General features: G+C 42.0%; 1 protein-coding gene across 11 annotated transcripts in view; it reads left to right on the top strand.

The window, feature by feature from the left end:
- ST3GAL3 (ST3 beta-galactoside alpha-2,3-sialyltransferase 3) overlaps window positions 1-16,161 on the top strand; it is a 206,207-nt gene that overhangs the window by 75,269 nt on the left and 114,777 nt on the right. For 4 of the 11 annotated variants that reach the window (XM_007468248.1, XM_007468250.1, XM_007468252.1 and 1 more), the window contains exon 2: window positions 1,029-1,076. The exons of 6 other annotated variants lie outside the window; for them this stretch is intronic. In XM_007468248.1, coding sequence (XP_007468310.1) covers window positions 1,029-1,076 — 48 coding nt within the window. Of the gene's footprint in view, window positions 1-1,020; window positions 1,077-16,161 lie in introns of all 11 variants that reach the window. One more of the 11 variants, XM_007468247.1, reaches the window with a different exon arrangement.

Consider the following 16,161-nt stretch of genomic DNA (forward strand, 5'->3'; position numbering starts at 1 on the left):
CCGTTGCGGAGCACAGTCTCCGGACACGCAGGCTCAGCGGCCATGGCTCACGGGCCCAGCCGCTCCGCAGCACGTGGGATCTTCCCGGACCGGGACACGAACCCGCGTCCCCTGCATCGGCAGGCAGACTCTCAACCACTGCGCCACCAGGGAAGCCCTCTTTTCTTTTTTACTTAATCAGTTTTTAGTTGAATAACTTGTTGGGTAACTTTTTTTCTCTTAGACTGATGACAGATCCGTGAGCGTAGAGACCATGCTGTTTTTTTGTTTGCATCTGGATCGCAAAGCCATAGTATAGTATCTTGCACATAGTAGATGCCCAATAAATATTTACTGAACAGTTGAATAAATGAATGAATGTATGTATTGTGAGCACTCAATCTTGTTTATTTTCTCATTTTCTTTAGCTGTTTGGGAGCTCAGGCCTCTTTGATTCTACCTGTAGCGTTTGTTTAGGTCCTCATGGCATGCATTTTGTGCACTAACATTCCCCTGACTATATAATATTTTTCCTTCCTTTGACTTCTTCATTTTTAAAATTCCAGTGTGTACTGTAAATTCCTGTAAGTCACTTTATGCCTTTGGGGGGAAGAAATAATAAACATTGAGTATATGAATAGGAAAAGAAAACAAGTCAAAGGGAAATGTTAGTGCCTTCAACCAGATGCAGGAGGGAAGTTTTCTTTTGCTTTGTTTTAATTTTATTTTCACTATGAGAAGCAAAAAGAAGTAAATGTGTCCCTTAATTTGGCAGGAAATGCCTCTGAAGAATTTGGGGCATATCTCTGCCCTGAGATGTTCCTCCCAGTGGCACGAGGCTTGGGCTGGGCTCGGCAGGACCTCCTGGCCCAGTGGATGGGTGAGACGGACCAATGGAGGCTGTCTGTGCAGCTGAGTTCCAGTCCAGTTGATTTTTCCTTGGGAGAGGGTTTGGGCAAAGCCAGTGGGAACTTGTTTTTTTGTTTTTGTTTTGTTTTGTTTTTACTGTAAGAAAGAGAAAGAAATGAACTTGTCCTCTTGTGTTGCAGATTCAGTGGTTCTTTCCTTTGACTCCGCTGGACAAACACTAGGCTCAGGTACCACTCCCTTCCCTTCTATCATCCTTTCAGCATTCAGCACTGGCCACATTTGAAGTGCAGCCTAATGAGGTGGGGGAGGGGGTGTCTGGGGAGGGCAGTGGAATATCTCAGTATTGTGGGAAAATCTCAAGAAGCATTTCTAGGGACCCACTGTCTAGGAGGCAGCAGTGGGATACAACATCCAGAAGAATTTCTCCAGTTGCTTTAGAACTGTGCACCACAGAGTTTGCAGCTGATGCTCCTTGCTTATTCAGGGTGGTCCAGCGTAATAGAAAAGGTGTCTGTTTCCTGTGCACATATCCTGTCTCAGAGAGTGGGGCAGAGGGCGTTGAGAGACCCCAAGCTCTGGGCACGCTGGAGTAGCTAACCATCAGGGCTCTCCAGCAGCATGCCAGGCTGGTGAGAGTATCACAGCTTCCTAGGGACATACACCCTGTTGCGTGTTCACATGCACACCCTGTATACTCAAATATACACCTCCTCCAGGACGGGCACTGTACCGTGCACATGTGCCGACGTACTCCTGCTCTTCCCTGTGTCAACAGTGCAGGACACACAAATCGGCACACCCGCTGCTTTGACACAAATCACCCAGGCTCAGTGGAGTTCAGCTTTCCCTTGTCTGAGGCAGTCTGCCTGCCCCACACCACTGTGCTGTTGGCAGTGAACAGAAAGAGCAGATACTTTGATTCTTCAGCTTGCCGCCATTGTGTCCCTGTGGGAGCCCCAGAATGACTTCACCTCGTGAGGAGAGCATCGCTATGTATCAGGTCTTAATTTTTAGCTGAAGACGGTGGTTCTCGTACCTTAGGTGCCGCCTGTGAGTAACAGGGAGACTTTGCTGGCCTGTTGAGGGCAATTAACCCATTTTGCTGTCCTTAACTGCAATAGATTAATGTTTCACAAAGCAGCAATGAGGTTCAGGCCACTGTAGCAATGTGGACAAGGGGAAGGATGATCAGAGAATATGATCGCAGCTGCTACTGTTTGCTGAAGGCCTACTGTGTGCCAACACTATGCTAAGTGCTTTACACACATCTTGCAAGATGGATAGTACATCTTTAATTATAAAGAAACTTAATTCTCAAAGACTTGAAGTAGCCTGTCCAGGGCCACTCATATCTGTCCACCCCTAGAGCCTGCACTGTCTGCCTTGTCATCTTGCTGTCTCATACTTTGATGCTTGAGGTGTCCGCATTGAAATGCTGAGATGGGAAAGGCTGCTTTAAGACAGAATGGACCTTTAGAAAGAGTTTTTAAGTAGATGCAAAGTTGCATCCATTCACATAGGAAAAAACTGATCAATTTTATTACATTAAAGTAGAACTTCTGTTAATCAAAAGGTACCATTAAGAGAGTGAAAAGGCGGAGTGAAAAAAGACATCTGTAACACAAATAGCCAACAAAGGGCTTGCTTCCAGAATAAAGAACTACAAAAATCAATGTGAGTAAAGAAATAACCCAGTATAGAAAAAGGCAAAGGACCCCAACAGGCACTTCACAAAAGAGGAATCCAAATGGCCAATAACCCTATGAAAAGGTGTTCGATTGTATTACTACCTAGGGAAATGCAAATTAGCATTTCAGTGAGATACCACTGCACATCTACCAAAATAGGAAAGCTTGAGAAGCTTGATATTCCAAGGTTGGTGAGGAAGTGATATGGTGGAAACTTTGAGTCTCTACTGGTCAGTGAGTAAGTTGATTACAACCACTTTGGAAAAAAACTATGGTAGTGTCTAGCTAAATTTGAATATATACATACCCATGACCTGGCATTTCCTCCCCTAGGTATATTCCCTGCATAAATAGATACTTATACATATATATACCAGGATATATGTATAAGATACATGTGTAAGAATCTATCTCTGTCATTGAATGCAGCTAAAGGCCTGGACAGAATGCATTTAGCAGCTATTTGAAGACTCTGAAATATAAATAGTAGTAGACAAATTGGGGGAAAAACTAGAATTAGAAGTACTGCCACCCTGGCAGTGAATTTCTCATTTTTCCTCTGGTATCCCATGTCCTGGACTCGAGACAGCCCAAAATCCGGGCACAAACAGAGTGGACATAAGGGCACAAATGGAGAGAATTCCAGAAGACCTGTAGTTATGGCTAGAGTCTGGTTGGGAAAGGGGCTCTAAGGCTCAGACAGGGATGGGAAATCCCGAGGGTTGTTTTTCTCTGTTTTCTCATGCCCTACTCCCCCAGCAGTCCCCTCGGTGGTGGTGGTGGCAGTGCCCAGTAGCAGAAGTGGGGCCTTCAAGCACCTAAAACTGAGAAAGGGAAATCTTCTTTGATCAAATCTTCCTCTCTGTAATCCCAAGGGGGTGGGGTGAGATCCAGTTGCTTTTTTCTCTCTCTGCCTTCCTGCTGCTTGGTCCCAGATTTGGGTACAGTTCAGGAAATGTGTGGCAGAAAGTGTAACTAAAACCCCAGATTTCTGGCCAGAGAACCAAAAAGGGGAGAACCAATGAACTGGAAAGTACAAGGAGAGCAGAGAGGAAGGAGCTCAGGAAAACGACTCCATAAAGTTGTGTATGAACTTCAGGGCTAGCCCTGAGCTGTGCACATGTGCATCTGATTCTAACCAACACACCAAAGACTTTGAGAACTGAACTAAGGGGTAGACCACCACCTGAGTCCCAGACTGGACACTTGGTGGTACACACCTGAACAGGCTTTGAAAATGGAACTGGCATTGAAACCACAATTCAGAAGAAGGCTGGTCAGAACTTGCCAACTAAATCCAACCTGCTTGATTGTCTGGTAAAACAAAAATATCAACATTCTCCACTGAATTTAAATAAGACCTAAAGTTTCATGACATAATATTCAAAATATAGAGGATACAATCTAAAATTAATTATCACATGAAGAACTAGGAAAATCTCAACTTGCCTGGGAGAGGCAATCAGAAGATGCCGATGCCAGGGCTTCCTTGGTGGCACAGTGGTTAAGAATCCGCCTGCTAGTGCAGGGGACACGGGTTTGAGCCCTGGTCCAGGAAGATCCCACATGCCATAGAACAACTAATCCCGTGCATCACAACTACTGAGCCTGCACTCTAGAGCCCCCAAGCCACAACTACTGAGCTCACGTGTCACAGCTACTGAAGCCCACGCACCTAGAGCCTGTGCTTTGCAACGAGAGAAGCCACCGCAATGAGAAGCCTGTGCACCGCAATGAAGAGTAATCCCTGCTTGCCATAACTAGAGAAAGCTCGTGTGCAGCAATGAGGACCCAACACAGCCATAAATAAATAAATAAATAAATAAATAAATAAATAGATGCCGATGCTGAGATGACACAGATGTTGTAATAATCTGACAGACTTTAAAGTAGCTTTTATAAAAAAGCTCCTGGCCCCCTTTCCCCACCTCTTCCATCTGGCTGTTGCTGAGTTGAATCCTTTCATAACAAACTGGTAATCTAGTAAGTAAACTGTTAAAAAAAAAAATGCCCCCAAAAGTAAGGGTAAACATTGTTGACATGAATGGAAAGATAGAAAGTGTTAGCCAAAAAAATAACCCCATGAACCAAATATGTATATATAAACCAAATGGAGATACAAGAAAAAAGACAAGATAATGGAAAATTAAAAAACTCTGCTGCATGGGCTCAATCACAAAATGGAGATGACAGAGGAAAGAATCAGTAAACTCGAAAATAAAGCAATAGAAACTATCCAATCTGAACAACGAAGAGAAAAGATTAAAGAAGCTGAATGAAGTCTCAGTGGGTTATGGGACAATACTGGAAGGTTTACTATCTGTGTCATTGGAGTCCCAGAAGGAGAGAAAGAGTGCGGTACAGAAGAAATGTTTGAAAAAATAATGGCTTAAACTTCCCAAACTTGGTGCCCAAGTAGGCTTTATTCTGGGAATGGAAGGCTGGTTCAACATTCAAAAATCAATCAGTGTAATCTACCCTATTAACTGTCTAAAGAAGAAAAACTACATGGTCATGTCAATTGATAAAGCATTTGATAAAATTCAGCATCTACTCATGATAAAAATTTTCAGCAAACTTAGAAGGGGACTTTTTCAATCTGATATAGGGCATCTACAAAAAACCTACAGCAAACATCATACTTAATGGTAAAAGACTGCTCTGCCCCTAAGATCAAGAACCACTCCTGAAAGTCCTAGCCAGTGCAGTAAGAAGAAAAAGAAATAAAAATAATACAGACGGGAAAGGAAGAAATAGAACTAACCGTCTTCATAGGTGACATGATTACCTACATAGAAAAATCCCAAGGAATCTAAATATTTTTAAAAACACCTAGAACAAATAACTGAGTTTAGTAAGATAAAATAATGCAAAGTCAAAATGCAAAAAATTAATTGTATTTCTGTATATTAGCAAGGAACAATTAAAATTAAAAAAAATTTAGTAGCCCTCCCCCCAAATGAAATAATTATGTATATATCTAATGAAACATGCAGGATCTGTATGCCGAAACTTCTCTCCCATATTTTCTTTCCCACCTACCAGACTGTTCAAGCCACAAACCTAGTAATCACCATAATTGTTCCTCTTCCTCACCCTTTCCTACATTTTCTGTCTTCATGGTATGTCCTTGTTCAACCACTTCTTTCTAGCATCACTGTCCAAGGCACCATCTTTTCCCCACTAGACAAGCAAACATCTCCTAACTGGTCTCTCTGTGCTCATTGATTGCCTCCCAGTGGTCCATTCTCCATGTTGTAGTCAGAGTCATCTTTTAAAAATGTAAATCAGATCATGTCTTGTTCCCACTGAAATCACTCCAGGTTCAAACTCCATGACCTACAGGGCCCTACTTGCTGGCTCCTATGCCAATTTCTGTCTAATTATCTCAACACGTTCACTTTACTTCATTTGCCCCTCGCTGCCCTCACGCCACATTGGCGCTCCTGCCATTCCATGAATATGCCAGGTCCCTTCCTGCCCCAGGGCCTTTGTACTTTGTACCTTTCGCTTTGCACGACTGTCTTAGGTCTCTGTTCAAATGTCATCTCTGCAAGAAGGCCTTCCCAGAACACTTTTTCTAAAGTAGTCTACTCTCTTTTGACTCCCAGCCCTTCTCTAAGCAGGTATGTCTTTATTTCTTCTTAGCACTCATCCTTCCTTCAAATTATCCGCTTATTTACCTTCCTTCAAATTATGTGCTTGTTTATCTTATTTAATTGGTCCCCCCACACACTAAAATGTAGGCTTCATGTAGCCAGGGACCTTGCCTAATTTGTTCATCACTGTGTCCCTGGAACTTGGAACAGTACCTGGCACATAATAGGTGCTCAGTAAATATTTATTGAATGAAGAATAGAAAAATAGAAACAATAATGTCCATCACTTAATGGATGCTTAAGGATTACATAAATAATGGCACGTTTATACAGTGGAATACTGTGCAGCCATTAGAAATGATGATGCAATTTTATTTTTATTGACATAGAAGATGTCTAGAGTATTATTGAGTGAACAAAACAGGAACAAACAGCATGTATATTGAGGCCACAGGTAAGTACAATTATATATGCACATTCACACATATATTTGTGGAAAGAGATTTCTGGGAAGATACCAAAATATTTGCGGCAATTAACTTTAGATGATGGGAGTTTTGAATGGTTCTTACTTCATTCTTTTTAAGTTTTTTACATTTGGATTTTTGCGGTAAGCTTGTGTTATTCCTACAACTGGGAAAAATAAAATTACTTTTGTTTGGAGAGAAGGACTGTGTCTGTGCTTAGTGGTTATTTTTATGTATCTACCCTACTAGGTGGTAAGCTCCATGAAGGTTCAGATACAAACTGCAGAGTGAGCCATTTTTTCTGTGTCCTGTCCTGGCTGCTCTTTTGACATGCTGTCCCTCATAAACCTGCACCTTAACACAAGATACCCTGGCATGGTCTGGGCATACTTGATATCATGAATAGAACTGAATTTACTATATGCCCAGCTCTAGACATCTTCTTTTCTTCCCAGGATAGAAGGGGAATGGTGCATGACCTCTTTGCTTGCATTGGGATGGGGCTTCTACCTACCAACGGAAGTTCGACACTCCATTGGCCCCGAGTACCGTCACAGCTGTGCTGCGCTTGGGTGGAGGGCGCATACTGCCAGGGCACCTTGTCTTATCAGGACCTCCTCGCTAGGCCTCTCTCCTCCCCCCACACCAATGTACACCCATTTGAGACTGGATTTCAGTTTGTGAACTTCTATGTTATTTTACTGGGTCAGTTAATTTAGTCCAGGTCAGTGAATTTTTCTGTGTTTATTTTATAATACTGCTTTTCCTATTTTAGTTTGTCTTTGATTAACTGATCCTATGTTATAATTTATTTTCCTGACTCAAGATGATGTGGGAGCTGTTTGCACTTTGGCCAGCCGCTCTTGGGTCTCTGTGGACTCCCATGGTTCATGTGTGGGCATGGCTAGGCCTTTTGACACCACCCTGGGGCAGGGGGTGGGAGGTAAGGGTAGATAATTGCTCTCATGGCAGCTCTGCTAATATGAGGGGGTCTGCTTTCCTTGTTTTCCTCTGAGAGTCAGTGTAGAGTAACGTAAAGAAAAGAAGCTGCAGAGCCAGACCTGGGTTGGTTCGACCGCACCCAGCTGGTCCATGTGCTGGCTGGGGATCTTGAACACATTATTTCCCCTCTCTAAGACTCTGTTTCCTCCTCTGTAAAATGGAGAAAATACCCACCTCATAAGGGTTGTAAGGGTTAAACTGAGAGTATAGGTGAAAGTACTGAGAGCAGCATAAATTCCCAGTAGATGCTCAATAAATAGTAGTTCCCTCAGTTCTTCCCTTTGTCCGGCGTGTCCGTTTGCAACTGTTGCCAGCTTCCTCCAACCCAAGCCAGGATATATATTACTTATGTTTAATATAGCCCATGACTTTTATTCGAGGTTGTACAGTGCCTTTTCTTTAGAAAAGAGGGATCTATTTTGGTTAGGATAGGTCCTCATTCCATTTATCCCTATGCCCTTTGCACTTAGCAATTCATCATATCTCAGAGGTTGGAGCCAAAGACCCCTTTAAAGAAGCAGAGCTTCTTTTACATGCTTGGAGTTTTCTTGCCTAATGGCCTATCCTGATTTTCTGGCTTTTGTGCGTTCTAATATGAAGCACTGCAATTTCCTGATAGAATAAAAATAAAGTCCATGTTTTTTCCCATATACTAAACTTTATCTACTTCAATAATGTTTCTCAAACTGGCCTTCCTGGGAAATATTCATTGTTGTCATCGGCAGCAGTTATTTCATAGGCATCTGCTTTGTGCAAAGCACAGTGACAGCCCATGGGAATTTACAATGATCAAAGGAGGTGGGTCACTGGGGACTGAAAGGGCCAGTCGCACAATTGGTTCATGATGTGCACCTATATTCCCTGAAAGTCCATTTCATGGCTCAGTGGCCTAAGAGTGGAGCTGGAGTAGGACACTTTCTCTCGGGGAGCTCCCCCTTCATCCTAGAATAGGATATCACTGTGGAGTCAGTACCCCCAGCTGTTTAAACATGAGAGCATAAGTAGAAAGTGATAACACTTGTACACCTTGCTAAGATAAAAGGAGGGGACTCAGGGTTGTTTAATCAGGGCATTGTGAAAACATTTAAATTTTTCTTTACATTATAGAATCATGATGAGCAAAATGAAATACAAAGTGTTGTGGAATGTATTAAATGTTGAATTGCTATAATATAAAAATAAATATTTTTAAGTTTTTAAGTTAAAAACTTGAGCTTGTTTCAATGTGTGTTAGTTTTTATCTCAGGGTTGATGCCTCTCAGGTGGTCAGTTTTCATAAAGGTTCCAAATATGCTTGAAAAGAATGTGCATTCTCCACATTCTGTGTGTATCAGCGAGTTCAAAATTTATTCACTGTTCTGTTCAAATCTTCTGATTTCTCAGCTGATTCTGTGAGCCTGATTCTTCAGTGGTCTATAAGGTTCCTGTTATAATGACAGGAGACCCATTGTATATTTCTCCTTGGAATTCTGTTAATTTTGCCTGATACAGAGACATTATTAGGTGCGTACACACTTTAGTGCATGGCCTCCTTTTGTTTATGTCCAGTTTCTGAACCTTCCAGGAGTTTCTATGAGTTCAGAACACCAACTTCTTCCTTTGAAATGCCAGTGGAAGAGTTAATGGTTAGTTTCAAAGACAGTCAGCATCTGAACAGGCACTTTATGCATTCACAGGTCTGGCGTGGTACAGGTGTGGAGAAGAGCAGAGATTTGCGTCGTGGATGCCGCTTCCCACCTTGAGCCAGGCAAGGGACACACATGTGCTCCTTGGTCAGGCCTTTCCAGCCTGGCTGAGGCAGGGAGCCTAAACCACCAGACTAAGCATCTCCCCTTCACTGTGCAGCTGTGATCTTGCTGCTCTGACACCTGGGGGGAGAGTACCTTCAGGTGCCAGGAGAGAGCTGTACATATACGTCAGTGCACAGCGTGCCTGGTGACTTGAGAGTCCCAGGATCTTTTTTGTTTGTTTGTTTTGTTTTAGTTAATTTTTGGAGTATGGTTGCTTTACGATGTTGTGTTAGCCTCCACTGCACAACAAAATGTATCAGCCGTACACATACAGATATCCCCTCCCTTTTGGATTTCCCTCTCATTTAGGTTACCACAGTGCACTAGGTGACTTCCCTGTGCTGTACAGCATGTTCCCATCAGTTGTCCATAAATGGGTGTTGAATTTTGTCAAAAGCTTTTTCTGCATCTATTGAGCTGATCATATAATGTTTATTCTTCAATTTGTTAATATGGTGTATCACATTGATTGATTTGCATATGTTGAAGAATCCTTGCATCCCTGGGATAAATCCCACTCGATCATGGTGTATGATCCTTTCAATGTGTTGTTGGATTCTGTTTGCTAGTATTCTGTTGAGGATGTTTGCATCTATATTCATCAGTGATATTGTCTGTAGTTTTCTTTTTTTGTAGTATCTTTGTCTGGTTTTGGTATCAGGGTGATGGTGGCCTCGTAGAATGGGTTTGGGAGTGTTCCTCCCTCTGCAATTTTTTGGAAGAGTTTGAGAAGGATGGGTGTTAGCTCTTCTCTAAATGTTTGATAGAATTCACCTGTGAAGCCATCAGGTCCTGGACTTTTGTTTGTTGGAAGATTTTTAATCACAGTTTCAATTTCAGTGCTTGTGATTGGTCTGTTCATATTTTCTATCTCTTCCTGGTTCAGTCTTGGAAGGTTATACCTTTCTAAGAATTTGTCCATTTCCTTTTTTTTTTTTGGCTGAGTTGGGTCTTCGTTGCTGCGTGCAGGCTTTCTCTAGTTGCGGTGAGTGGGGGCTACTCTCCGTTGCGGTGCGCGCACTTCTCACTGCAGTGGCTTCTCTTGTTGCGGAGCTCAGGCTCTAGGCGTGCAGGCTTCAGTAGCTGTGGAGTGCGGGCTTCAGTAGTTGTGGCGCACGGGCTTAGCTGCTCCGCAGCATGTGGGATCATCCCAGACCAGGGCTCGAACCTGTGTTCCCTGCATTGGCAGGCAGATTCTTAACCACTGCGCCACCAGGGAAGTCCATGTCCATTTCTTCCAGGTTGTCCATTTTATTGGCATAGAGTTGCTTGTAGTAAGTAGTCTCTTATGATGCTTTGTATTTCTGCAGTGTCCGTTGTAACTTCTCCTTTTTCATTTCCAATTTTATTGATTTGAGTCCTCTTCCTCTTTTTCTTGATGAATTTGGCTAAAGGTTTATCAATTTTGTTTATCTTCTCAAAGAAACAGCTTTTAGTTTTATTGATCTTTGCTATTGTTTTCTTTGTTTCTATTTCATTTATTTCTGCTCTGATCTTTATGATTTCTTTCCTCCTACTAACTTTGGGTTTTGTTGGTTCTTCTTACTCTAGTTCCTTTAGGTGTAAGGTTAGATTGTTTATTTGAGATTTTTCTTGTTTCTTGAGGCAGGATTATATTTCTATAAACTTCCCTCTTAGAACTGCTTTTGCTGCATCCCATAGGTTTTGGATACTTGTGTTTTCGTTGTCATTTTCCTCTAGGTAATTTTTGATTTCCTCTTTGATTTCTTCAGTGATCTCTTCATTATTTAGTAACGTATTGTTTAGCCTCCATGTGTTTGGGTTTTTTACGTTTATTTCCCTGTAATTTATTTCTAATCTCATAGCGTCGTGGTCAGAAAAGATGCTTCATATGATTCCAATTTTCTTAAATTTACTGAGGCTTGATTTGTGACCCAAGATGTGATCTATCCTGGAGAAGGTTCTGTGTGCACTTGAGAAGAAAGTGTAATCTGCTGTTTTCAGATGGAATGTCCTATAAATATCAATTAAATATGTCTGGTCTATTGTGTCATTTAAAGCTTGCATTTCCTTATTAATTTTCTGTCTGGATTATCTGTCCATTGGTGTGAGGTGTTAAAGCCCCCCACTATTATTGTGTTACTGTCGATTTCCTCTTTTATAGCTATTAGCATTTGCCTTATGGATTGAGGTGCTCCTATGTTGGGTGCATATATATTTATAATTGTTATATCTTCTTGGATTGATCCCTTGATCATTATGTAGTGTCCTTCCTTGTCTCTTGTAACATTCTTTATTTGAAAGTCTATTTTATCTGATATGAGTATTGCTACTCCAGCTTTCTTTTGATTTCCATTTGCATGGAATATCTTTTTCCATCCCCTCACTTTCAGTCTGTACGTATCCCTATGTCTGAAGTGGGTCTCTTGAAGACAGCATATCGATGGGTCTTGTTTTTGTATCCATTCAGTGAGCTTGTGTCTTTTGGTTGGAGCATTTAATCCATTCATAATTAAGGTAATTATTGACATGTATGTTCCTATTACCATTTTCTTAATTGTTTTGGGTTTGTTTTTGTAGGTCCTTTTCTTCTCTTGTGTTTCCCACTTAGAGAAGTTCCTTTAGCATTTGTTGTAGAGCTGGTTTGGTGGTGCTGAATTCTCTTAGCTTTTGCTTGTCTGTAAAGCTTTTGATTTCTCTGTTGAATCTGAATGAGATCCTTGCCAGGTAGAGTAATCTTGGTTGTAGTTTCTTCCCTTTTATCACTTTAAATATATCGTGCCACTCCCTTCTGGCTTTTAGAGTTTCTGCTGAAAAATCAGCTGTTAACCTTATGGGAGTTCCCTTATATGTTATTTGTCATTTTTCCCTTGTTGCTTTCAATAATTTTTCTTTGTCTTTAACTTTTGTCAATTTGATTATTATGTGTCTTGGCGTGTTTCTCCTTGGGTTTATCCTGCCTGGGACTCTCTGCACTTCCTGGACTTGGGTGGCTATTTCCTTTCCCATGTTAGGGAAGTTTTCGACTAGAATGTCTGTGATATTTTCTTGGGTCCTTTCTCTCTCTCTCTTCTCCTTCTGGTACCCCTAAAATGTGAATGTTGTTGCATTTAATGTTGTCCCAGAGGTCTCTTAGGCTGTCTTCATTTCTTTTCATTCCTTTTTCTTTTTTCTGTTCCACGGCAGTGAATTCCACCATTCTGTCTTTCAGATCACTTATCCGTTTTTCTGCCTCAGTTATTCTGCTATTGATTCCTTCTAGTGTAGTTTTCATTTCAGTGATTGTATCGTTCATCTCTGTTTGTTTGTTCTTTAATTCTTCTAGGTGTTTGTTCTTTAGTTCTTCTAGGTCTTTGTTAAACATTTCTTGCATCTTCTCGATTTTTGCCTCCATTCTTTTTCTGAGGTCCTGGATCATCTTCATTATCATTTTTCTGAATTCTTTTTTTGGGAGGTTGCCTATCTCCACTTCATTTAGTTGTTTTTCTGGGGTTTTATCTTGTTCCTTCATCTGGTACATAGTCCTCTGCCTTTTCATTTTGTCTATCTGTGAATGTGGTTTTCGTTCCACAGGCTGCAGGATTGTCCCCCATTTGTTTATTTTTGTTTTAATTTTCATTACGCTAGGAGGTGGTTTAAAAAGATGTTGCTGTGGTTTATGTCAAAGAGTGTTCTGCCTATGTTTTCCTCTAAGTGTTTTAATAGTGTCTGGTCTTACATTTAGGTCTTTAATCCATTTTGAGTTTGTTTTTGTGTATCCAGGGTCTTTCTTATTACAGATTTAGGGTGAGTGGACTGCCGGTGAGACCTGGGCTTTACTGCCAGCTTCCCCAGAGATGAATTGTCCCTGTCGAGTTGGTACACGCAAAATAGCATTTCCATTGTATAAGCTGAACTCACATGCTACTTCAAGAACACATTTGTATACAGTGAGATGCTCTGGGATCTGCAACCTTGCCCAAACCCAACAGTAAGAAGCTCTGCTGCTGTATCTCCAGAGCATTATGCCTGTGACTTCCTGATCGCTTTCTGTTCTGGTTTATATTTCCTAAAGATTATACTTAAACTTTCCTGCTAGTCAGAGAACTCTGTGAGGGACTGTGCGCAGTAACAGCTTAGGAATATGTGGCGTATTCAGTAACTGCTTATGAATATGAGAATAGAACGCTTGTCAGATAAGATCCCTGGCTGGGTTGGAGATGGGGCAGTAATGTGTTACTCAGGAGCTTCCAGAAGTCTTTGTGGAGAAGGTTAAATTTTAGGCTTTTATAAATGACAGGAGGAAATTACCCTGACAGATTTGGAGTCCTCAAAAAGGAACCCCAAAGTAAAAGCCAGAAACTGAAATTAAGGAAGAGTGCCTAAGAAGAGCCAGGGCAGGCTCTCCATAGGCAGGTGACTTCGATGTAATCAGCTGGATGGGCTGGGAACCAAGAATGCCCAGAGCAAGAGAAGCACCACCTTAAAAGGTGGTTGGGCTAGTAGCTGGGAGAGGCAGCAAGAGGTGGAGGAAGACAAAGAATCAGGTCTTAGGGCTCCTCACTAGATTCTCTTGGTCATTTGGTCACGTTCATTCTTCCATTCATTCAGCATATGTATGGAGCACCAACTATGCCAGACCCTGTATTAGGTGCTAGAGATACAGATACATACAGTTAGGATTATTTATTGTAAGCAACAGAAACTGACCCTGACTGACTTAAAAGAAAAAGAAATTTACCAGAAGGACATGGGAACCCACAGAATCAAATTAAAAGCCAAACAGCCGGCCTTCAGAAAACACATTAAGGGCAGTGACGGGAATCTAGATTGAAGCAAGTGTTCCATCTCTTCAGCATGCTGTTTTTCTCCCTGGTGTCACTCAGCTTGCAAGAGAAAGAGTCCAACCAACCTAGCTTTTGTCAAGTATCCACACTTTGGAAAGGCACATCCCATTGATAGTCTGACCACTTGTCTGCAATGGGAGAAGGGTAGTTCCCTGAAAGAAATTCAAGGGGCTTCTTTCTAAAAGAGGACAGAAACAACAGATGTGCACCACAGACTCATGAGCAAATAAGCAGAACTGCATTAAGTTCTACAAGTTTGGTGGAGAGCACAGATAAGGGGACACTTAGGCTAACAGTTTAGATCAGAGTAGGGGTTGTCATTCATCACTCATTTATCATGCCAAGCACAGTGTTAGGTGACGAAGCCTTAGAACTTTTTTAGCCTGTGGAAGAGAGCCACCAGTCAAATAGTCTGATAAGTGTATAATTACATTTGTATAATAGAGTAATTGCTATGAGGGCAAGTAAGACACTGTGTGAAAGGAGCATGTAGGAGGGGCACAAGCCAGACAGGAGGGTCAAGGCATGCTCTTCTAAAAGAGTACATTTGAACTAGGGCCTTAAATATGAGCAGGAACTAACCACATAAAGAGAGGAGGACATGTTTCAGGCAGAAAAAACTGCTTCTAAGAAAAAGGCCTATGTTGAGAGAATTCATGGCTCATTCAAGGAACTGAGAGACGGCCAAAATGGCCAGAGCACAGTGCCCAAGGGAGAAGATAGTACAAGATAGAGCTGCAAAGGTAGGTAAAGGCCGAATCATGAAGGTCCTTATGGTACTACAAAAATGTCTATTACTTTTAGCTTTGGTGACAGCTATATCTTGAAGGACGAGTGGGAATTTACCAAGTTAACAAGGGGAGTGAGGGCATTATAGATTGAGGGAACATCATCTGCAGTAGGTCTCAGGCATGAAGGCTGCCTGAAGCGGGTGGCAGAGGATGGGGCTGGGAAGACAGGTAGAGACAGATTACGTGGTTGCTGCATGGCCTAAGCAACAGTGAAGACTCCAGCAAATGCAGTGACCATGGTAGAGGGAGGAGGATCTGTATTTAGAAATGAGAGAAATAGGGCACACCAAAAACTTCATTCTTGGGGGACTGAATGGTGATGCCGTTACCAAAGAAACAAAACAGGCTGTGGGGAGGGCAGGGAACGGGGTGAAGATAAGTCTGATTTATAGCATTTTGAGTTTGAGGTGACTGTGGGTCATCTAGGGGCCACGTGTAGGAAATAACCAATGTGAAAAGCGGTTGGGAATGATACTCTACGTGAAGGGAAAAGCAGGCACGAAGGCCTGGAAGTGATAAGGTACTTTGGAGGAACATAACATAGCTCAGTCTGGCTGGAGCATAGAACATGGCAGGGGCAGGGTCGGGTGATGCAGGGAGTCAAAGAGTGAGCTTAGGGTGGCACTGTAGGCCAGATCATGAAGGCCCTTGTAAGCTAAGAGACTGGCATTTATTCTGAGAACAGTAGAGGCCGTTCGAATGTTTTAAGCAGAGTTATGACATAATCATATTTATCTTATAGGAAGATTGCTCTGGTTACATCATGGAGAATCCATTAGAAAGGGACAAGACAGGACGCAGGGAAACCTGGTAGGAGGCTGTTAATAGTCACTGAGGTGAGAAGTGAAGCTGGCTTAATCAAGAATGGTAGAAATGGAGAAAAGTCAGTGGACTTGAGATCCATGTAGAAGACGAAATTAAAAGGACATGGTATTTAATTAAATGAAATAAGAGAGAAGCAGGGATCAAGGAGTTCTCTCAGGTCTCCAGCTTGGGCAGCTGGGTGAAAAGTGGTACCGTTCATTAAGGTAGGGAATACAGGAGGAGGTTGTACACGTGTAAGGGTGGTGAAAATGAACTCTGTGTGAGGCAGCCTGAGTTTCAGGTAACTATAGGATGTCAAGGTGGAGATGTCAGCTGCATACACAAGTCTGGAGCTCAGGCTCACTAGAGAGGGTTGAGCAGGAA

Source organism: Lipotes vexillifer, unplaced genomic scaffold, assembly GCF_000442215.2.
Source record: "Lipotes vexillifer unplaced genomic scaffold, Lipotes_vexillifer_v1.1 scaffold661, whole genome shotgun sequence".
NCBI lineage: Eukaryota > Metazoa > Chordata > Mammalia > Artiodactyla > Lipotidae > Lipotes > Lipotes vexillifer.